This window comes from Pezoporus occidentalis, unplaced genomic scaffold, assembly GCF_034315485.1.
Source record: "Pezoporus occidentalis ecotype Australia unplaced genomic scaffold, CSIRO_AGI_Poc_V1 ctg143, whole genome shotgun sequence".
Lineage (NCBI taxonomy): Eukaryota > Metazoa > Chordata > Aves > Psittaciformes > Psittacidae > Pezoporus > Pezoporus occidentalis.
This window is the reverse complement of record NW_026913241.1, coordinates 1785063-1807736: the sequence shown is the minus strand read 5'-3', so window position 1 is coordinate 1807736 and position 22674 is coordinate 1785063. Positions and strand designations below refer to the sequence as shown.

At 37.7% G+C, this 22674-nt stretch overlaps 2 protein-coding genes across 2 annotated transcripts in view; one reads left to right on the top strand and one right to left on the bottom strand.

Moving 5' to 3' along the window:
• COL3A1 (collagen type III alpha 1 chain) overlaps positions 1-11809 on the top strand; it is a 51159-nt gene extending 39350 nt beyond the window's left edge. The window contains exons 35-51 of the mRNA XM_062610015.1: positions 413-466; positions 790-897; positions 1070-1123; positions 1624-1677; positions 3056-3217; positions 3344-3451; positions 4233-4340; positions 4734-4787; positions 4968-5075; positions 5697-5750; positions 5862-5969; positions 7141-7194; positions 7428-7535; positions 8204-8486; positions 9022-9209; positions 9398-9640; positions 10653-11809. Coding sequence (XP_062465999.1) covers positions 413-466; positions 790-897; positions 1070-1123; positions 1624-1677; positions 3056-3217; positions 3344-3451; positions 4233-4340; positions 4734-4787; positions 4968-5075; positions 5697-5750; positions 5862-5969; positions 7141-7194; positions 7428-7535; positions 8204-8486; positions 9022-9209; positions 9398-9640; positions 10653-10799 — 1995 coding nt within the window. The 3' untranslated portion in view covers positions 10800-11809. The remainder of the gene's footprint in view (positions 1-412; positions 467-789; positions 898-1069; positions 1124-1623; positions 1678-3055; positions 3218-3343; positions 3452-4232; positions 4341-4733; positions 4788-4967; positions 5076-5696; positions 5751-5861; positions 5970-7140; positions 7195-7427; positions 7536-8203; positions 8487-9021; positions 9210-9397; positions 9641-10652) is intronic.
• An 8039-nt stretch (positions 11810-19848) lies between these two features.
• Positions 19849-22674, bottom strand: part of COL5A2 (collagen type V alpha 2 chain) — a 114353-nt gene continuing 111527 nt past the window's right edge. Inside the window, exons 53-54 of the mRNA XM_062610014.1 lie at positions 22392-22616; positions 19849-21586 (exon numbers count right to left, since the gene is read on the bottom strand). Coding sequence (XP_062465998.1) covers positions 21440-21586; positions 22392-22616 — 372 coding nt within the window. The 3' untranslated portion in view covers positions 19849-21439. The remainder of the gene's footprint in view (positions 21587-22391; positions 22617-22674) is intronic.

Here is a 22674-nt window from a genome sequence, read left to right as displayed (position 1 = left end):
CTTTTAACATTGTAAAGGGGTTTGAGGGCTGCACTGATAGGTCAAGGCAAGTATGCAGAAATAGTTGTTTCTATCTGTCTTCCAGTTAAGCAAACTTTTAAAAATGCTTATATTTAGCTTTTAGATTGGTAAAACAGCACTTTTGGATCTCAGTTGCATCTGGGCAACACCTTGGCTTGTGCTCAGGGTTTTGCAGGTATGACTGAGATCAGTTTGTCACACTTTAGATAAATTATTGGATAAATCCTGAACAGCTCTTTTTAGAGCTCAGGAGCTCAGGTTAGGTTGTTTTTTTTTTTCCTCCAGAAGCTGATAAGATAAAGAAACTAAAGTGCTGTTTATGGGAGTGTTCTCTAACTTGTAAACTGAAGCCTATCTTTCTAACATCTTCCACTGGTGATGTTTTCTACAGGGTGAACGTGGAGAACAAGGTCTTCCTGGACCTGCTGGCTTCCCTGGAGCTCCAGTAAGTATAAATCAAAAGCAATTGAATGTGATTGTCAGTGTTTAGTTTCCCTAAGTTCATCTGCATCTCAGAAAGGCTTGCTGTAACTCCTTTAATATACATACTTGTTACACACGTGATTCATTTGATACTCTTTCTGTACTCAGTCACACATACAGCAACATTTCTTTATGCTTCCCTTCCTGTACTGGTAGACCAATAGAGTTCAACTGCATTCACATTTAATTTTATATTTAAATTCCCTTCAGAAAAGTAGGTTTTCTTATGACAATGATATCATCTGTATTTTTGAGTCGTAATGGAATGGCACAAATTCTCTGCAGGGACAAAATGGGGAACCTGGTGGTAAAGGGGAAAGAGGCCCACCTGGTCTAAGAGGAGAGGCTGGACCCCCAGGAGCTGCAGGTCCACAAGGTGGTCCTGGTGCACCAGTAAGTTATTCCTGTTCCTCATTGCTAAAGGAGAGGTTTCTTCAGTTCTCCCTCAGCCTCAAGGTGGTTGGGCCCAAGTGTAAGCATTTGAACTGCCTGAAACTTAATGACACTTCCTATAATTTTAATTGACTTAACAAGTCATTTGCTTGATCTGTTTTCTTCCATGTAGGGTCCACCTGGTCCCCAAGGAACAAAAGGAGAACGTGGATCTCCTGGAGGCCCTGTGAGTATCTCTTTGACTTAATCACTGATAAATGATTTTATCTATTATAAAAACCATCAGGTCAATGAAAAATAAGACCTTCAGTGGCTTTAAAATCTGCATAAATAAAGAATAATTAAAGTGCTCCAGAAAGAGTAATTAAAGTTGAAGTGTTTAGTGATTTCGATTACCGTGATTTTAATATAAGTAAGGTGCCAAAATAGCTTTTGCTCAATGACACAAATCTCTAAAATGGTTTATCTCAACTGTAATTAGATTTATATGCTGCCCTTGCCAAGTTTCTCAGAGCCCATTAGTTTACCTTTGAGGAACATACTTGCCTTGAAGGGAAAATAAAAATGAAAATATTTTTAAATTCTTGTTCAGTTCCAGGACATTTAATTCATGTTTTAAGCAAAACATCTAAATATAATTCCAAGTCAGCTGTTATATAAAAATTGATTGTTCACATTTTTCCAATCTTAAGAAAAATGACAACTGAAAGTAGTGATCTCTTATAGGGTGCTGCTGGTTTCCCTGGTGCTCGTGGTCTACCTGGTCCCCCTGGTAGCAGTGTAAGTTGTCTTATCGCCCTTTTCTTTTATTCTTATCTTGTGGATATATTTAGACGTATATTAATACATTAAACTGTATTAAGTTGTAGGTACCTTGACATGAATGTATCACAATCAAAAGCACCCTGAATATGATGTTTGGACTTGGAGGAAAAAAAAATCTGCAAAAGAGATTTTCTCTCCTCTTATTTCATATGGAATAGCAGTTCATTCACTTACTGTCTTGATACTCCTCCTTCTATTATGGTTTGTTTTCCAAAGCCCATCAGAGGGGAGTCTTTCTCCTGAATCAGGTTCTTGAGTATTGCTGTTGGTGGTATATGTCTTTTGCTCTTTTATGATGCAAGAAATATTCAGTTCAGGATCTTGAACTGGTGTGCATTTTCAAAACCACATTTTGTAGATCACTGTTGAGGTTTTTGTTTTATTTTTAGTTGCCTGTAGCACTGAATGGCATTAAGATTTCATTACGTTGGAACAGAGGAGTTTGGAAAGATTCTTGTAGCAGAAGTTCTTGTCTTATGATACGGCCTGCATCTGAAGTTTAATCTACCAGTGTGCAGTCCTATTATAAAAATGTATGCTGATGCACCAGCTAATTCCAATATTTTGTACAATATCTTTGAAGAAAAGCTGTTTTATTCAACATGCACCTACTTTTGACTCATTGTAAAAATTAGATTCTGATTTTTGATTCTTTAAAAATTAAGACAATACAAAGAATACACTGGATTTTACTATTTTAAGGTTAAAATTATAAGTCATCTTTTGTATGCTGAGATATAAAGTAAAAAAATCTTTTATATTTGAATAAACAGATTTTTATTTTCTATCTTTTAATTACAGATAGATGCAAATTAGAATATTGCTGAATAAAAAGAAAAAGTAGAATTTAATTTAAGGTACATTAAAGTCATCATAATTCTTTCCATTCATTGGCTATACTGAGTTTTAATGAAAGATACTTCATTCTGCACATGTATGAGACACCACCTTAAAGGTATCTGGCACAAGTGACTCAATAAATCAGCAAGGTCTTCTACTATTCCAAATTTCTGTGGCAGAGCCATGGGTAAGGAATGCGTATCCTGTGTTGGATGCATTACAGCCACTGGGCATCCAAAACATGCAGGTGTTGCATTATGCAAACTGTTAAGTCCAGACAGCAGGAAGAAAAAAAATGTTTTGAAAGTGGTAGGTGGAAAGATTCTTTTTATAAGACCAGGTCAGATTTGGGTGAATAGAGGCTGGGCCTTAAATCTGCCTTCAGGCAATGATTCAAGACTGGCTGGCTTTCATAAGGAAAGACCAGTGCCAGTAAGTGTGTGATACTCGTTCAGATAACACAGCTCACACTTTTCTTTTTAAAACTTCTTAGGGCAGCCCAGGTCCCCCTGGTAATACAGGGCCTGCAGGCAAGGATGGGCCTCCTGGACCCCCCGGTAATGCTGGTTCTCCTGGCAGTCCGGGACCCGCTGGAACAAGAGGTGAGCCAGGTGCACCAGGTGAAAAAGGGCCACCAGGCGCACGAGGAGAAAGGGTAAGTACATCTCCAGCCCGGGACTGTTACACCAATAGACAAGGATTATGTCTGTCAAGAATAAGAAGCTCCCAACTGAATGTTAAAGATGCTCAGTACTGACTGCTCTGACGTTTTCTTAAACAGGGGGCACCAGGTGAACCAGGTCCTCAAGGCATTGTTGGTGGCCGAGGTAACACGGGTTTGCCAGGTCTGCGTGGCCCAAGTGGTCCACCGGGTATGGCAGGTGCCAAGGTGAGAGCACATTCACTGCAGCAAAAACATCAAAGTTAACACCACACTTGTAACCCAGCTGCTAAAAATACCTTAGAGATGTAACAAGTAACGAACATGTTGGGTGGGGGGTGGGGGGAGGAGTTAAATGCTTTTCAGTCCGGAGACAACAGAATTTACAGTTGTGTTTACACCCATAAGATCAGGCTTTAAAATGTCCAGTAACCAGCAGCTGTGAGATGCAAGATTGTCTTTCAACTCTATTATCAAAAGTCCTGGATCAGATTGTCTAGAAGCAAATAACCAGCTTCACACACTTAAGGCAGTCATGGATGAAAAACCGCCCTTGAGATGAGTCTCACTTGCAAGTTATTTATCTTTGTTTGATTCTCAGTATGTTTCTTGCTGAAATATTATGACCCAAACATAAAAATACTTTCAAATACCTCCAGAAAATGTTGTGTGAGGCTTGGTTTGTATTTTATCACTAATACAGTGATAGACTTGCATTTTTTCCTTTGGCTATTGTTTTGGGGCACATAAGAAGAAACATACTCATTTATTACTTCTTATTTGACAAAACAATAAGGAACATTCCTTGAGCCCAATGACCTTGTGTGAATATTACAAGCAATGAAAAGAAACCAGTTTGGCCAGGTTTTTAATCTTTCTTATTTGAGTATTCACAACCACCAGTCACATTGGCCCTTTAAATCATTTCACATTTAATTAAAGATATGTAATACAATGGTATTTCACAGGTACATTATTTTGCAGTAAAATACTTTCCTTTTTTGCTCAGGGTGAAGATGGTAGACCTGGCACCAATGGTGTCCCAGGAGAACGTGGTGCTCCTGGTCCACAAGGTCCTGTTGGACAAAGAGGGCTACCTGGAGAGCCTGGCAGAGATGTGAGTGGATGTTAGACCTTCATGCTAGCTTGTGCATTACAAATGGGAAGCTCTGAGAGTAAATATGCTTTAAGGTTCCCCCAAGTGCCTGACACACATGGGTCTGGGCAGATTGCGTTCTCACGTAACTTAGCATAGCCTGCTGTCTCTGCTATAACTTTTACTACCTGTGGGCCACATCTTAGTCTCACTGGGATATGAATATGAGACTACACTGCCTAAATGCCTACAAAATAATGCAGGTCTTCCAGATCCTTTATGGGCCACTCTACCTGCAGGAATTCTTCCTTCTTGAGAACTCTTTCTTTGATAAATATTCTTAAAGCTTACTGGAAAACAATCTGTGTATGCATCATCTGGTTTATGAATAAACTGTACCATTCTTTTTTCCAGGGTAACCCTGGCTCAGATGGCTTACCTGGACGTGATGGATCCCCAGGAGGCAAAGTAAGGAGTCACCAATATCTTTAGATTGCCAAATAAATGTTATGTAAAGATGATAATATAGGTAGTTCTGTACTATGTAACTTGTGCCTTGAATCTCTTATGCTCCACTGAGTATAGTCTCTACATTGTAGTTCTGTAAAACATGAAATTTATTATCCTGTCAACTGTCACTATCTGCAGGGTGACCGTGGTGAAAGTGGCTCTCCTGGCCCTCCGGGACCTCCTGGTCACCCTGGACCTGCAGGTACCAGTGGTGCACCTGGAAAAGCTGGTGAAAGAGGATTTCAGGTAAGACCAATGTAAATAGCTTACTGCTTATTTAGATATCTTTTCTATTCAAAGTCTATTTCATGCAGTAAAGTGGAAGTTTGGAAGAGTCACACATTTGTCAGTCAAGAGTTTCTTGATGTCTTTTATAAGCATATCACTGGAAAAGACATCACTTTATGCTCTTGATGACTTTACAGAAATTAAGCTCTAAAGCCACATACTCCTCAGGACGCCAAAAAGCAGATAGGGCCCACCAAGCCCTATCTTAATTTCCATCCCATTTGGTGCTCATGCAGCATGAATGATGTTATTTATTTAAAATAAGGGAGTAACTTTGGAAGTCTTCAAGTTATTTGAGAAGTGCTGACACCAGCACATCTTAAGCACTGAGCACCTCACAAAATAAGGAAGGAGTGTAGTGCATGTGGTATGTATCAGTGCCTACAAGCAACTGAGTAAAACTAACAGTGGTAGAAAAAGGAACTGGCCAGTATTCTTGTTGATTATATATAGTGTGTGTGTAGCTTCCCCGTGTTTCCAAACAGCTGCTAGCTTTGAACATATTGCTTATCTGTAAATAAAAAGGTGAATGCATTAACTCCAAGTGATTCATACCATCATCTCCTTATTGTGTCACAGGGTCCACCCGGTCCTCCTGGCTCTGCTGGTCCTGCTGGTGCTCGTGGTCCTGCTGTAAGTCATATTGAAAGTATTTGTGGTATCATACATTTACTATTTCCTATTATTTGGGCATTTCTGTTATTTCTTTTATAAATTCCTTTTATTGCAAACCTACTCTTAAAGGGTCCTCAAGGTCCTCGTGGTGACAAAGGTGAAACTGGTGAACGAGGCAGCAATGGCATTAAGGGTCATAGAGGATTTCCTGGTACCCCCGGTCTCCCTGGTCCTCCTGTGAGTATTTTGCATTGGATTTTGCTGTTCTTAGCTTCTGTGGCTTAGGTCCCAGGTAGTTAGTTAAATTTAATTAATTTACTGAAGACAGATGAAATTAAAAAGAACCTGTGTAATTTGACAGTCAAATGTGTTCAAAAGCCCAGGTTCCCTGAATCAACTTGAAATAAGTAACAGTAAAGCACTAGAAGAAACTGCTGGCAGCTAAAGATGGGTTTGGTATAACCCCTTGCAGGTATGTGTCTGACTTTGTCTGGAACAACACTTCTTGCATTCATTTCTATAGGCTATTCCTGATTAAATTATAAAAGATAAAAGCAAGGGTTTAAATTTATATGTCTATTAGAAATATATGATAGACAAGCAACTAAATCCATGAAAAAGCTACTTGGACTCCAAATACCTCTCTTCTGTCATGCATCTTCTGCAATAATTAATATTAGGGCAAAATAGGCATGAAATAGTAAACTGCTGAATTGTAAACATATATTACCATGCTGAATAGTTCTTAACAGCTAAAAGAATTGAAGGGTGATAGACAGGCATGTCCTAGGTATTTATGACAAGTAAATATTTAAAAAGGTATTTATACTGAAAATAATATTATTACTAGCATTCATGATGTGAGAATCAAGAAACCAAAACTCACTCTATTAATTTACCAATGATGGAAGTGTCAAGTGTAAATGCTGCTGATACCAACCTATTTAACAACACAGTATGACTTGTTGTCTAACATATGAGTAAAATATCCATACACCAAATAAATTCTCATTTACACTATGACAGTGAACAATCAGTTTTAAACATGCATTTGACAAGTGTTTGTCAAATTATTTAAATAACTCTACTGGTAATATGATTAAAACTGCAACATTTTGATCCTACAGCTCTGTATTCTTATGAATACAGGATTTCATCCAGAGCTCACTGATGACTATTGGCTTTCTTGCATTTTGGATACCACATCGTTAATATTTTTCATATGGAGAATATCCAAGGGGTTTTTTTCTGGTTAAAGAATGACAACAATTCTCTCTCGTATCTGACATAGTCTTCTTATAAGGTTGTTCCATATAACCCTAAGGATGTTTTCAATGTCTCTATATAAGGCACATCCAGCTAGTTCAAAATATTACTGAGAGGTACTTGACTTTTCTTTTCTTCATAGGGTCCCCTGGGTCCACAAGGTGCAATTGGAAGTCCAGGAGCTTCAGGCGCAAGGGTAAGAAAAACTCCCTACTTAATGCAACTGGAAGGAAGATTCAGAGTGTGTATTTTGAAACAAATAGAATTTATTTATTAAAGTTTGTCATCTTAACAAGCAACAGTTAAAGAAAGAGAAAATGCCTCATAAATCATATAGAAATGGTCAAAATATCTCTCAAAGCCTTTCTGAATTTGAGATTATTTGGTAAACTGTTTTGACTATGTTATTTGTGTTCAACATTGTCCTAGGGTCCCCCAGGACCAGCTGGGCCACCTGGAAAAGATGGTACAAGTGGCTATCCAGGTCCAATTGGTCCTCCTGGCCCCCGCGGTACCAGAGGTGAAAGTGGCCCCGCAGTAAGTAAATTGCGCACAGTAAATTGCGCACACTCAAACAAACAAATCTTTAGGGATTATTCATGAAACATAAGGCTCTCCCCTATTTGATTATCTCCCTCAGAAAAATCTGTATTTCATGGACCGATTTTGTTATAGGGTGTATCTATCTATCGAGGCTAAATCCAAAAAAACCTACAAATCATTTGTACTTGAGTGTAACTATTAATGCACGTTAGTCTCAGATAATCACTGAATTTTGTGTGTACAAAGGGAAGATAGGATCTCCACTTCAGGTCACGGACTCCCTTTGTATCTTGGGAGCTATGAAATGAGTTTCCTAGAGTACTCCAAAGAGGCCAGTGCTGCAGTGGTCACTAGCATAGTCACTTCTCCTAAAGCCAAGAAATGGTTATTCGCTGGATTTTGGTGCAAAGGGTTCCATCTCCTTCTCAAAGCCCAGACAGAAGGAGGACAGACACAGCCTGACAGAATTAGGAAAAGAAAATTCCAATTTTAAGAAAGTAAAGGCCAGGAAAGTCAAACAGATGTTTATGCATAGCAACTGCCATTATTTAATGAGTGAGTAAACTGCATGTGAGAATTCTATTTTTTTTAAGATTGAGGGGCACACAGGCACAAGTTTTAACTTGTGATCTCTGCTCAACACTATATTCATTATGTTTTAGGGTCCACCAGGCCAGCCTGGTCTTCCTGGTCCTTCTGGTCCTCCTGGTCCATGTTGTGGTGGTGGTGTGGCTGCCCTGGGTGCTGGTGAAAAAGGCCCAGTGGGCTATGGGTATGAATATCGAGATGAGCCAAAAGAAAATGATATCAATCTGGGTGACATCATATCTTCAATGAAATCAATTAACAACCAGATTGAAAACATCATTAGTCCTGATGGGTCACGGAAGAATCCAGCTCGTAACTGCAGAGATCTGAAATTCTGCCATCCTGAGCTCAAGAGTGGTATGTTAGGTTTTAATTTCCACCAGAAATCTTGATGTAGCAAATTTAGCAGATCTTGAGGTGGTTTCTTTTTTTTTTCTTTACATGAATACTGTTGTCTTTGAGTATTTAAATGCAGAGATCTGTGATTAAAAAATTGTGGTTTTTTTTTTTAATGTCATGATAAAGATGATAAATGCAATAATAATTTCAAACTTTAATTTACTATGCATTTGCACAGTATATACACTGACTTAACTTCATTCCTTACATGCTTATAACTGAACATTTATTTAAAAAATTGTATGGGAAAAAAAAAACCTTGACAAGTAGAAATTGTATATGTGTTTCAAATGTCAGTCATATTACAGTGTGCAGATGCACTCAAGATATTTTTATATCATCTTATATTCTGTGGCATCTCTTCTTGTCAAAATTAATATGCTACCTAATTTGGCTCAGGAATCTGGCATAGAGATAAGCTTCACCATCATACAGTCAGATTCTCCTCCAAATATATTAAGTCCCTTAACATTTTACTTATTTTTACCTCTAGGAGAGTATTGGATTGATCCTAACCAAGGCTGCAAGATGGATGCTATTAAAGTGTACTGTAATATGGAAACTGGTGAGACATGTGTCAGTGCTAACCCCAGCACTGTGCCAAGGAAAAACTGGTGGACCAGTGAAAGCAGTGGAAGGAAACATGTTTGGTTTGGAGAATCTATGAATGGAGGCTTCCAGGTAAGAAATTACCTCAGTTATCAGCCCAAAAGGTAATGTACATATTCTACTCATGCACATCACAATGCACTAAATATAGTACTGAAATTAAACTAAGCTAAAAATTTAGTGGGTGAAATAATAGTTATATGGACTGTCCTTAGGCAAGATTAAACAAAAAACTCTTGCTTATGTGTTGTACTGCGCAGTTCAGCTATGGAGATCCCGAACTTCCAGAGGATGTCTCAGAAGTCCAGCTGGCCTTCCTCCGCATCCTCTCCAGCCGTGCTTCCCAGAACATTACCTACCACTGCAAGAACAGCATTGCCTACATGGACCAATCCAGTGGAAATGTTAAAAAAGCTCTGAAACTGATGAGCTCTGTGGAAAGTGAGATCAAGGCTGAAGGAAACAGCAAATTCACATATGCTGTTCTGGAAGATGGCTGTACTGTAAGTAAACAAGACTTTAGTATTGTAGTTTAATAAATAATTCCCTCTAGAAGACTAGACCCATGATCAAGGAAGAGAGAGCTTTGCATGACTTGATAAGGAAAGGACACAGCTTCACCTAATTGTGGAAATTTAGATTCTGTGCACCAGCAATGTCACTCCTGTAGCAACTGTAGAAAGTTTAAACCTGTGGTTCACAGGTATCTCCTTGCTTTAGAATCAAAGTCAGTGAAGTCACAGTGACCAAGTTTTGATCCATCCCATATCAACTCTAAAACTAAGAGTAGCAAGAATCAGCTTAGTCATACAAAAAAATCAATGCTATTCAAGCCATGAGCTATGATTATGGGAAGGGGCAAACACAGTCATCTATCTCACGGAAGCAACATTGCTCACTGTGCCTTGCTCACAGTGGCAGGAAGTACTGGAAAGCAGCAATAATTGATGAGCATGCTGCTCTAGGTGCCTTTTAAGGAACAAATAAAAACCACAGTAACACCATCCACAGTTTCTCCCTCCTGCTGTTTAAGGTCCCAGAAGCACCACAGCAAACTCAAACATATGGCAAACTTACTATTTAAGGATGCATAAACACATCTACTTTGCAACATGAAGAGCAACCTCATTTCTGCTGTCACTTTTTCCTGAATCCGAAACTACTTTTCAGAGTAGCCATTTGTACCATCTCACAGAATGCAGAGCACATTTCAGACCTAAGTCAGGGCACTGGCACCACTCCAGAGGATTCTACATTCCACTATTTATCCTATCCCTTATGAGCTGCAAGGTCTACAACCGTATAAGACCTTGCATAAAAGGTCTAGAAATGAAGAATGTCTACCTATCTACAAGTCTGCATTGCTACAGAGACTGCAACCGGTTTTCATGGTGTTGAGAGGGACACATTGGTATGGAAAGTATGAAGTCCAGTAAGCTGTATGATAACTTTGGCCTAGCCCAACACCGATTTCTCTAACATGTTTGGTTTTGTCTTTTCTTTTTAACTTCATAGAAACACACCGGTGAATGGGGTAAAACAGTCTTTGAATACAGAACACGCAAGACAATGAGGTTGCCCGTGATTGATATTGCACCCATGGATATCAGTGGTCCTGATCAGGAATTTGGCGTGGACATTGGCCCGGTCTGCTTCTTATAAACCAAAAATCCTGCTCTTTCTGAACCCCCAGCAAACAGATTCACACTCCAACTGTATTCCCTTGTTTTAGCCTTGTCAGCTAGTACAGGTGACCATCTGTATCCCAGTTATTTATTAACGAGATTTCTGGGGGAAAAGTCGGTTTGATATCAAGGGTTATCTTTTTTGCTATTACACAAAGTACAGTAAAAATGCTTTTTTGTTCTATTTTTTTTTACCAAATTCCATTTTCAAAACATGTCTCCGTGGTGCTATAACTTCAACACTTAACAAAACAACACTGCGTTCTATTAGTTGAATGTTAGCCAATTTACAAAGCACTGATTGCTCCCAGTACCAAAGTTTACCCTTCTTTCAAAGATACAGTCCATAAAGCTAGAAAGACCTCCTTGTTTCAACTACCTCAACATGGACAGAAACTGGGATGTGTCTAATGAGTCACACCAAAAATCAATCAAACTAATCAAAACACATTGAACCATGGTCAATTCTGTGGAATTATTAGGTACAAAATTGTCTGTTTCTGTACTGATTAGCTGTGAAGTACAGTGTATTTTAAGAGTTTAACACCTTAATGTCAGTAGTCACCACAATTTTACTGTTGGATTGTATTCTGTTATCAAAGGTGCTTCTCTACTTTCCTGTCATTGCTGGTCAAGACCACTAAAATTAGGGAAGTGTAAAAAACTAATATGATGGTGCTAATGTATTTTTCTCTCCTAACTCTGCAAGTCAGGGTTATTGACTTGCTTAAAAAAAATAAAAAGGGATTTAAAGCAATGGTAAATGTCTCCTGTCAAAGATTATCATTGGCATGTCATTGTTGAGAACTTTCTCCCTTCACTCTGTAAAAGTCAATAAAGATGCAAAATTGTGAACTTCTTCTGTCACATTAACACATTTATAGTGTTGAAGGTTATCCATCTTTGTAAGCTTTTATATGGTTGTTGGTCTATTCCTTACAGAGACACATAATAACATATCTTAATAAAACTCCTTGTTTCATAAAACTCACTTTTTAAAATTTATTTTACTATCTGAATCTCTTTCTTTAAACAAGTTAATAAGGCAGGCCACAACTCTGGTACTACTTTAACTGATTTTTCTAAGATAATTTGTTTGAAGGAAAACTCAGTAGCCCTGAGTGATGCAAGTTATTGCATCATACTCTGACATTTCCTTTGTTACTTTTTTCACTCTTATCCATCCAATGGCTCATTTTTGAAGCATGGTAAGCTTCTTTGACTACCAGCATGGATTCATCTCTTACATCAAGAGCCAAAATAGGGCTCATACACCAAGGCAGGTAAGTTTGAAGGAAATATAAGAGCTTAAACCTACCTAAGTCTAAATAAATAGGCAGTCATAGGCTACCGCTATCCTTTCAGACTGCAGCTTAAATAAATGTTCTAAAGGTCTCCAGCAGTGCAGGCTGGAGGCAATGGCAGTTTGATGAAGCTGACAATCTAAGCATCTTGGTATTTTTTATGGCCATTGGAGCTGCACAGCTGAGTCATCCCTTGATCATAGCAAAAATTCAAGGATATGCAGTTACCACAGTAGCTGAGCCGTACCTGAGTTTCAGGCCAGTAGAGGAAAATTTAGCTGTACACCAATATCTGGGCTGTGAAACCGCTCCCAGAGGTAGATTTTGGTAGATGCTACTCAGTCTTTCGTGTGAAGGAAGATACAGAGCCTGCCCCCACATCATTACTGCACTGCCACACATTGCTCTACAGCCCAGCATCATAAGGTTCGGACAACAAGAAGTAGGAAGAAAAAACCCCCAGATTCTTAAAGGCTCTCACTGATGTTTATGGGTTGTGCATCCTCCGAGAATACTTTTAGGATTGCACCAAACAGGGAAAATGGACAGAGAAACGCTGTTTTTTAAGAAACCTCTCCAAATTTGTTATTAAGCCACCATGATTCTGATACGTGTGTACTTTTATAGAAAACTGTGACATAATAGACATATGAAACAGCTCAGCTTCATAAATAAAAATTAGATTAGAAAATAAGGAAGATTTAGCTTCTAATCCTTTGGAATTCTTTAGATTCTAATATTATGGTATTTTTTTACTCTGATTTAATGTGTCAGCCTGCAAAAGGCTTTTATTTTACATGGGAATACAATGAAAAATAAATCTTAATGGACACTTTCAGGTTAGCAACACCCTTACTCACTGTTACAGAGCAGCACATCAAGTTCATAGACTACAGAACTTCTGGGACTAACCCATTTTCAGGCAGGTAACTAATAGAGGTCTTTCAAGGCTGGCTGGAACCACCTACTTTCAAGCTATAAGATAAGTTGGGGTTTAGGCATCTATTTAAGTAAGTGAGTGCACCTGTCTTTGGCACGTAAATTTAAAGTTGAATTGAATAAATTAAAAAACAAATAATACCATAGGATACACACTTGAAAAAAAGAGGCCTGGAGGTGAATGAAAGGCTTGAAGTAATAAGGAAAGATGCTGCTCACACAGTAGTAAGACTCATACATGAACTTTCTCATTCTGATCCACAGTTTCTTATTCAGTTACGCCAGCTAATATGCAAACACTTCGTAACACCATTTACTATGGTTCTTTGGGGAAAACAAGAACAGAAATTAAACAAAAAAAAAAAGCAAACACATACACACAAAATAAAACAACCACAAAACCATCACCAAAACAAAGCCAAACCAACCCAAAACTGCCTCAGTTTCCCAGACAATACCACTAATTTAGGTTTTAATATTTGGTTTGAATGTCACCTTTCCAGCTGATTGCAGGTTATCACCTAAAAGGGTAACTCTTTTGTAGGACACCAGAGTTTTTCTTGTGGTGAAACTGGACTCCGTGACTACTGTCTGTGGCAGTGGTCTATTGCAACACCTTTCTGCATTCTCTACAGAAAACATGTTTGAAAGAAACCCAAAACAACCAAAAAACATGACAAGCCAGCAACCCCTTCTCCAACCAGAAAACTTGACTAGGGTGTAATTTGAAACAATTTAGAAACACTTATGAATCACTTGCAGAAGCTTACCTCCTTTTGGGTGACAGGTAGGGGCCTCCTACCTAGCAGCTGTGTGGCTTCAGGCAGTGCTTTAAAAACCCTGCAAGCACCTTTCACAGCCTTTGGTGGGTAGAGCATGAGAGATCACTGCAGAGGCAGCTTGGCTTTAATGCTCTTCCCTGCTGGAGGTAACCACCTAGGGACTGCTACTGGCAAGAGAGGAGCCCTTCGGTAAGCTTGTGTCTGCAGCTCTTCACCTCAGTGGTAAGTTTACAGTTAGAACCAGGCCAGGACAAACAGTCAACTTATAATGGGGTTGTGATGGTTTCTGAATTTGAACTACTAAGTTTTTTTGGAAGCTAATTACCAACAACTTTCCTTGATAGAAAAAGGAAGTCAAACATTTAAATGAGCAGCAATGTAATTTGTAACCTGTGTTGTGACACCAGTTAAAGAGTCTGTTTGCCGGCAGTAACTTGGAGGAAAAACTGTGTATAAGAATTTTGAATTTGTAAGGGGAAAGATCTTCCCAACTCACATCTTGCCATTCTATGACTGTCCTGACAGCATTAGTAGAGAAATCTAATTTCCAGTGTTCCTAGTCAGCTGCATGTTGATGATATAAGCTGGAAAATGAGCTCTGCTGGAGGACTGGTTATTATTTAAGACTAACACATCTTCATTGTAGCCACCAAATTAGAATATATTTCTTATCACAGATAACATACCCATCTCAACCAAGACTGAAACTCTAATGGTTCTCTGAAAAACCATACCAATTTCTTATCACCACAATGAAAGTCAGGTCTGTCAAGCTCTCATTTTTAAACCAAGTGCCTCTCTCCTGGACATGTGAGTAATGAAGCACCAGTTGCAGAGATCTTAACCTATAGTAATATATGAAACTTTTTTTATCGTTTACTATTTTAATACAGTATGTGCTCATAATCAGAAGTCCTTGATTGTATCTTTTTATGTTTTAAAAGAAAATGTGCAGAAATCTGAAGTAATAGAACAGAAAGGTGTTTGGGAGATGAAGAGGTGCTTTCTGTGTTTCTACTTAGCTGTTTACTGAGAGAAGGCGACATGTAGTTCACCCTGTACGGAAGGATTGCTGTTGAGGATGAATTAAGTCCACAAAGGCCATTGGTCATCATATTCTCTTTTTTATTTTTGCCATAAGTTCTACCTGGCAAACCTATGCTTATCCAGAATTTTTCTCTCCCAGAGGAGGTTCATGAGATAGATACATTACTCCCTTTCACTATACCCTTAGTCATGGACATCTCTGGATTAAAAGTCAAAACTTCAGTTTTATTGCTGAATCCATATACACTGAAAGCACACAAAAAATGTGCCAGAAATTAATCTGGCAGATGGAAGAAAAATTTACTCTACTAGCATCCTGCTCAAACTACTGCTGCCTGCTACCTTAGTACTTTTCCAGATCTCCCAGCAGATTATAAAACTTGCAATACTGATAGCACATTAGACACATTAGCAATCAAGCTCTCCGAGTTTCTCCTACGTAAATCTCTAAAGCATTCCAGTCTAAATTTTTGCAACACTCTGCTCAGGTCCTCCTGCACATTGTCCAGTCTATTGACTCTACTACAGTGTGTCGTGTTTCTCATCTCTGACATTATGTCGTTTCTTCTTTAGCTTGCAGAAAAGAGGATTTCTTTTACCATTCTTGTAGAGATGCTGTGCAATAATCACCTCAAAGGGATGAGCAGCAGCTTCACAAGAAAGCTGGTCTTTTGTACCTAGTTTTCCCTTTGTGACCAAACATATGGTCTCTTGGGGTGGACAGGGTTTAATACAGGTGGTTTGCAATTGTAGTTCATCATATTCTTCACAATGGTTCCCACAATCTCTGATTCATTAATAAGCATTACCTCTGATCTTAACATGGGCTAAATTTCTGAATAGCATCACAGCAGGTAAAATAGGCTGGCTAAAAACACTGCCTTTGAAGAAATTGAATTTAACTCTCTGGTACCCATCTAGCAACTTTGCTCAAGAAGGCTCCTTTATGGATGTTTTGAACTCTGCAGAATATGCTTGAAATTGCACACTTCAACAAAATCTTTAAACTTCAAGCCAACTGCAATGCACTGGACACAAATAATCCAAAATCAAAACTTTTTCTAGCATAAACACACCATTTGGCCAACTAGGTCTACAGCTCCACAGTTTCTTTGGCATTTCTACTTCAGCTATTGAACTGATGATTTTGATTTACATTTTGTCTTTTTTTTTATGTTAATACCATCATTGCCTAATACTGTAAGTTTTACCTTTGTTTCTGTATAGTATTTGCCTGCTTGAAGGAAATCTTTCTTCTTCAATTGCATTTTTTCATTTCCATTTAGCTGCTACACTTTTCCTTTGCTAATTGTTTTACACTGTTACTTCCTGGTATCCCATTTTTTTTATAAATAGCCTCTCAGTGAGGCCAGCTACCTAGCAAGTATTAAATCTTCAGGACAGCCTTTATTTCCTGAAAATAGAATGTAATAGTGTTTAGCAGCCCAATAACTACACTGCTCAATCTCAAGCAGCTATATGAGATAAAAGAAACCTAGGGGCTCTTACCCTACAGTAATAAGAAAAATAATGCTTTTTGCTCTTAACCCATCTTTAGACCTTTTTCTTGACTTGAGGAAAAGAAATCTCCCTCATTCTCCTATATTTGCTTGCTGTGTTTTGTAGACGTTGATTGTGTTGGTTTTATTTATATATTGTACCACCTTCTTTCTTATATTTGTGTTGTTTGATGCATTCTTCTACTGTACATAGTACTCTACACAATCTTTTCAGTTTAAAAAACTTAGAGCTAAGTATCTATAATAGCTACAAGGAAGTTATAACAAGCAAGGAATGAATCTGGGAGGGAGAGGCTACAACATTTGAACTTATGCTCTCATGTACCCAAACCCAACAGAATAACCACTGAGCTAGAGGGGAGCACCAAAACAGAAGAGAAAGGAAGATGTCTGGATGGAAGGAGAGTGGAGATGAGATGCATCTTCAGCTGCTCCACCAGCCTAAAAGAGCAAACATTCAGACAAAATACAAATTTTTCTCCATAGTTTCTCTAAAACAGGTTCAAAAATCCAAAATTGTGATTTAAAAAAAAAAAACAACACAAAATCTGTTGTTCAGGGAGGACTTAAACTATCAATTCCTTGTTGGTCTTTCACTTTAAGCATCCAGAACTACTAAACAGCTCTCTGCAAGACGGCCCTGATGCAGTCAGTAGGGGGGAAATGACATTTGATGTACACATTCAGAGCTGGGCTCCTCTAGGAAACAGAAAAGGAGCAAGAACATTTTATTATTTTTATAACATCAATATTAAATTATACGGTATATAAATCAATATTAATACTTCTCATTTAAGCCACTGGGCATGTAAGCTGAAGTATCCAATAAACTGTATCACTGTGATCAGTTCTGTCCTCTGTATCTCTTTCTGCTCAAAATAAATTAAGGAAATGTTGAGCAAGAGTAAGAAAAAAAGCCCTGGAGATGGCATTATTGAACTCCTTTCAAAATATACATTTAAATGTGAAAGATTGCTAAAACTAGTCAACAGCAAAAGAATATGCTAATACCTGAATCTCAATTCTTTGTTCATTGTGCTTGCAGATAAACTTTACCTGGAAACATTTATCATAACCTCTAAGGTCCACTGAGCATATCTGAAAGATTTCTTTTTTACATTTTTTTCCCCTCTTTAATCTAGAATTTATTCTTTCAAAGTTTTCACTTGAAATAAATCCAGAAGTAAAATACACTGTAAAAAGTTGCCAGTGTTCGGACATACTGCTTGCAAAAAGAAATCCAACATGGATTCTGCTGCGTAGCTGCATAAAATCTGAGCTGTGAAGGTGAAAAAATTGCGTTAAAAAACCTCAATAGCCCTATAGACCAAACTGTTGCTTTTCATTCTTGGCTGCTTTTTCTGCTCTCTGTGAAATACTAGAAAGGATAGGCTCCCATTACACTGACAGGGCCCCTCGCACAAGTAAGCTCTGCTTAGTCCCAAGCCTGTAATCAGCTGTGTGATTACATACAAAGTCTTGTATTTTATACCTAGAGTTCAGTGGCACAGGGATAAAATCATGACAGTGATACTACAAACACCTTCGGAGCAAACAACAGCAAATCCAGATGATTTGGTTAAAATCAAATTATAAAAGAATCCATAAATCTTTCTTTAAATGTTTAAGATGAACTACCACACTGACTCTACCACTGATGTAAACATAGTGTAAGTGCCAAATTATGGGCAGCAAACAACAGGATTTTACCTTCTAGATGAGATTTTAGTGAATTGTTGCCACACAACTATTGCACTACTGGTTTTGAGAAACCGAGAGACCATGTAAGCTATTAGAAGTCTTGGGGCTCATTGCTCACTGAGGACACGTCAGTTATGGAAAACAATAGCAATGACCATATACTATATGATAATTTAATTTAAATGTAAGCTCTAAAATGATATTATCATAACCATTCTAAACTACATTTTCTACCCTTTCGAGGCCATCTGCAACAAAGAACTGCACTATATGTTATAGCTGGTATGTATTTAATGCTACTTTATAAATTAAAATCAACTTTTTTGCAAATTGTCAGCTCATTCATTCTAGGTTCATGAAATTAAAGCTGTATTTACAAGAAGCTGTGCCACACTGCCTGCATAACAAATAAAGTAGTTTAGAGCAGTGAAATTTCCCCCACAATGCTTTTTAATTTTTTTGTCTGCTTAAAAGGATTCTGCAATACTTGAAGGAATGCTAAAACAGGGAAAGAGATGTAATACGCATGTATGCTATAAACATAGTCAAGAGACAAAAAAAAAAGAAAAAAAGACATGTCCAACAACTTGCATTGCAAAAGTTCCTTACTCAACTACTTGGATTTCCCAAGAGCTCACACTTCAAGTAAGACTTTGCCTCTGTGATTCTCCAGTGGTGGTTTTTACAGAATATTATCTTAAGACTGCTTTCTAGTTAAAGCTCTTTTTCAGTGCCCAACTCACCTGACTGGGGAAATACTGCATGCATCATATGGAGAGATGCAAAGAGAGGCTTGAAAAGAAAAGAAAATGTCCCTCAAAATTAAATACTCTTTGCCTTCAACAGCCTCACAAAACATTTATAATTACTCATGGATTATAATAGTCTGCTGATGAAAATCAGAGATTAAAAACGAATTTCAAACGAGCACCTATACTCTGAATGTTATTTATTTTGTACATCTGTATAAACATCCAGTAGAGGTATGATCACAGCCACTGGTATTTATTTAATGCTACTTTATAAATAAACTTTTTGCAAATTGTCAGCTCATTCATTCTAGGTTCATGAAATTAAAGCTGTATTTACAAGCAGCTGTGCCACACTGCCTGCATAACAGATAAAGTAGTTTAGAGCAGCAGACCTACCTTTACATCAACATGTTGAAGTAAGCCATTACACCTCAGATTATCCAGTGAAATTAATGTTATCTAAAACTTCTCAGGGATCCAGTATCATAAACTCACACCTGAATCACATTTATAGAAATTATTTCATGCCAGTAAAAAGAAATTACTGAGCTCCAGCTTGGGTAAAGAAAACCAAACAGATAACATTAGTGTGAACTTGTCAAATTCCCAATTCCCAGTCCCTACTTACGTGTATGGACAACCTTGAAAATTTCAATGCTCCTACTCTTTCAGAAGGAAAGGAATATAAAATTTTGCCTACAGTGCAAATTTATGTCTTGTCCAGAAACTTATCTATCTGATAACTTACACTGACAATGGAAATTGGCTAAGTCACACTGTATTCAGTCTTGAATAAAAATTCTTTCTCTGGAGTCTCAAATAATACTAGTTAGAGGCAGCTTTAACAGGACTGCTGGTGATTACTTCATACAAACTGCAGAATTAGCCCAGAGGGCATTATTTTAAATGCCCTCTTATTCCTATGTATAAATTACTTCAGAAAAATGTATTCCAAATAAGCCATTCAAACAGCAACAAAGCAAAAGTTAAATACTTCTATCTTTAATTTCCTGGAAATAATCTCATATGGGATACACTGGAAGGAATTCTACAAAAGGAAACCACTTGCAAAACGAGAAGCATGTATTTAATTAAATGCTTTGCAAAGATACATGAATAAAACTATGTGCATGACTTTCTTTAGGGATGGCCCCAGCTGTTTATTTTTTATTTTTTTTTTAAGGAACAAAAAAAAAATGGAGAGCACAGATGCAATAAAGAAACAGCCTAAATAAGTTTGTACCCACATACTTTACAAAATAAAGCATGCTAGTGGTACAAAACATTCTATATACTGTATGACCAACAAATAAATGCACTGTAACATTGTTCTCTCAAACACCATAAGCCTAAGAGCTAAGCTCTGAAAATGACACTGACAGTAGGCATCTTTCATTTCATCAGCCTTCTAGAGAGCCATTTAGCACCATCACTTTTTTTGTTGATTTTGCCCTGCCTATCTCCTTTCTTGAAATAACAACAGAAGCATAGCACCTTTTGATATCTAAAATCGAAACAGGAATATTAAATGCATCCCAGCTTCCAGAGATGAGGTAGCTCATGCTAAGAAATGATGGAACTTTTTTGCCTTGACAACTCAAGACCAGTAAGTCAAATTACTGGCGATGCATGTCTGGATGTCAGCTAAAACCAATGAATTTCTGAATTTACTTTCTTTTTATTAGAAATTGGTCTGGTATACATGTGAATGACTTGCAACATATATAAACTGGCACCACATGTAAGACATCTGTATCATTTGATATGTAATGGCTTCTTAGATGGGCAAATACTAGAAAATCAACAAGTACTGGGTTTAAGAAGTGTTTTGAAGATTAAGGGTAATTTAATGGAATTACACAGATACACTGTGAGAAGTGAAGTCTGGCCTTAAAATTTCAGATCTAGGACACCCCTACTGAAAACTCATATTTACTCCAGTAGTGTTTTTACTTCATAAATTAATCATGGCTATGGAATACTCTTCTGAGCAGACTATTACATAAAAAGTGCAGGAAAGACAATGCCAAATTAAGATGATCTTGTATGAAGACATTTTTTTCTACAAAAGTCTGATTTCTGTGAATGGCTATTTTACTGGCAACCACAGGAAGACAAACTGGGGTAGAAGGAGGAGGTATGATTGAAATGTAGCCAACAGGTCACAAAAGTGCTCTACTTTTCTGTTATTCAGTATGCATCCTAGCAAAAGAAATAATCCTTAGAGCTTTACATAGTCCCACATTAAAACTATCTATTTTGAATACCTGTAAATTTCAAAATAATTTGAAACAAAAGTGAGGAAAAAGATTGGTATTACTTTTAAAACATGGTTATCAATCCTCTTAAATTGTACTGCTGTACTAAACAGTTTCAATCATTTAAAACAGAAGGTTTGAAAGTAAAATAAATATTCAAAAGGAGGCTGGGCATTTAAAAAGAACCGTATATACAATGCTGATCCAATATCAGCCATTACTTCAAGAGTCTCAGGATTAACTTCAATCAGTCTAAGTTCATGTGTTTAATTGCTGCTGTTGCTGGGTAGTGTGTCAATTTCCCCCCCTTCCTCCTACACAAAGCAAACTGGCCCAATTTCAATTCCAAATTCCTGGTCGGTACTGCCAATGTCCACCGGTGCCAAATCTATGATAGGTAAGCGTGCCACGTTCTGCGTTCTGTACTCAAAAACAGTCTTGCCCACGTTCCTATTACGTTTCTGGAAGAGAAAAAAAAAAGAAAAACGTAGCCAGAGCTCATGTCAGAAACAGCCCAAATTCTAGCTGGTGAGTCAGTGGTCTGATAGGTCAGAAGAAACAACAATAAAGGATGTCTTTTGCTAAGCAACAACCCCTGCCCTGTACTGCACCTTGGTTATTTTAAAATGTATGTATCTTGCTCTTACAGCAATGAACAGACACGTCAGATTGACACACCAGGATTTCTCCCTCAAGCCAGACTGATTTTTCTCTATGTTATGAAATTCTTCTCTATGTTTTAATATGCACCTGCACACACAACCTTGGGCCATATTACTTTAAAGCACAGAGAGTACTCTAACTTTTCAAGTGCCAAACTAATTTTAAAAATATTTTGCCAGTATCTTGGACTTGGCTGACAACGCTACTGAACATAAGAAAAAATTACTACTTGATGGGTTTTATGCCTACTTAAGTATATGGGGGACATTTTCCTTTCCAACTCAGTCACTCACAGTACCAGCAAGTTTCCTTCAGTGCATTGCTGCAATAAACTTACCCATCTGGCAGACAAATGCTTGTGGTTATCTGACCAATTTGTGTGATTACACACAATTAAACAAATACTAGGAAGTGCAAAATGCTCACTGACAAGTAGTAATTTGTAAAAATCCTCTAAATACTGCAGACTTCTATTATGTGAAGAATTCTAGTAAAATACTGATTTGATCAGTTACTTCTACAATTCATAACAAAATTCTGCAGCACTTTAATTACTTCTATGGATTTTTTTCTAAATAAAAATGACAAAAAGGCCAAACTTACAGAACAGCTGTCATGAAGAACAGTGTATCTGAATCGGCTATTGCCTTCTGCTTTTATCTCCAGGTCATTGGCCCCTTTCAGAATCACAGCTTTTTTAAGGTTCTTTGTCTGGTCATCCATGTACCCAACACTGTTCTGACAGATGTAAGTGATATTCTGGGAAGCTTCCTTTGATAGGAGGCGCAGGAATGTCATCTGAGTAACAGCTGTATCCCCATACACGAACTGTGAAGATAAATAAATAGATCAACATGTATTTCATAAAAATGAATTAAGAGTTCAT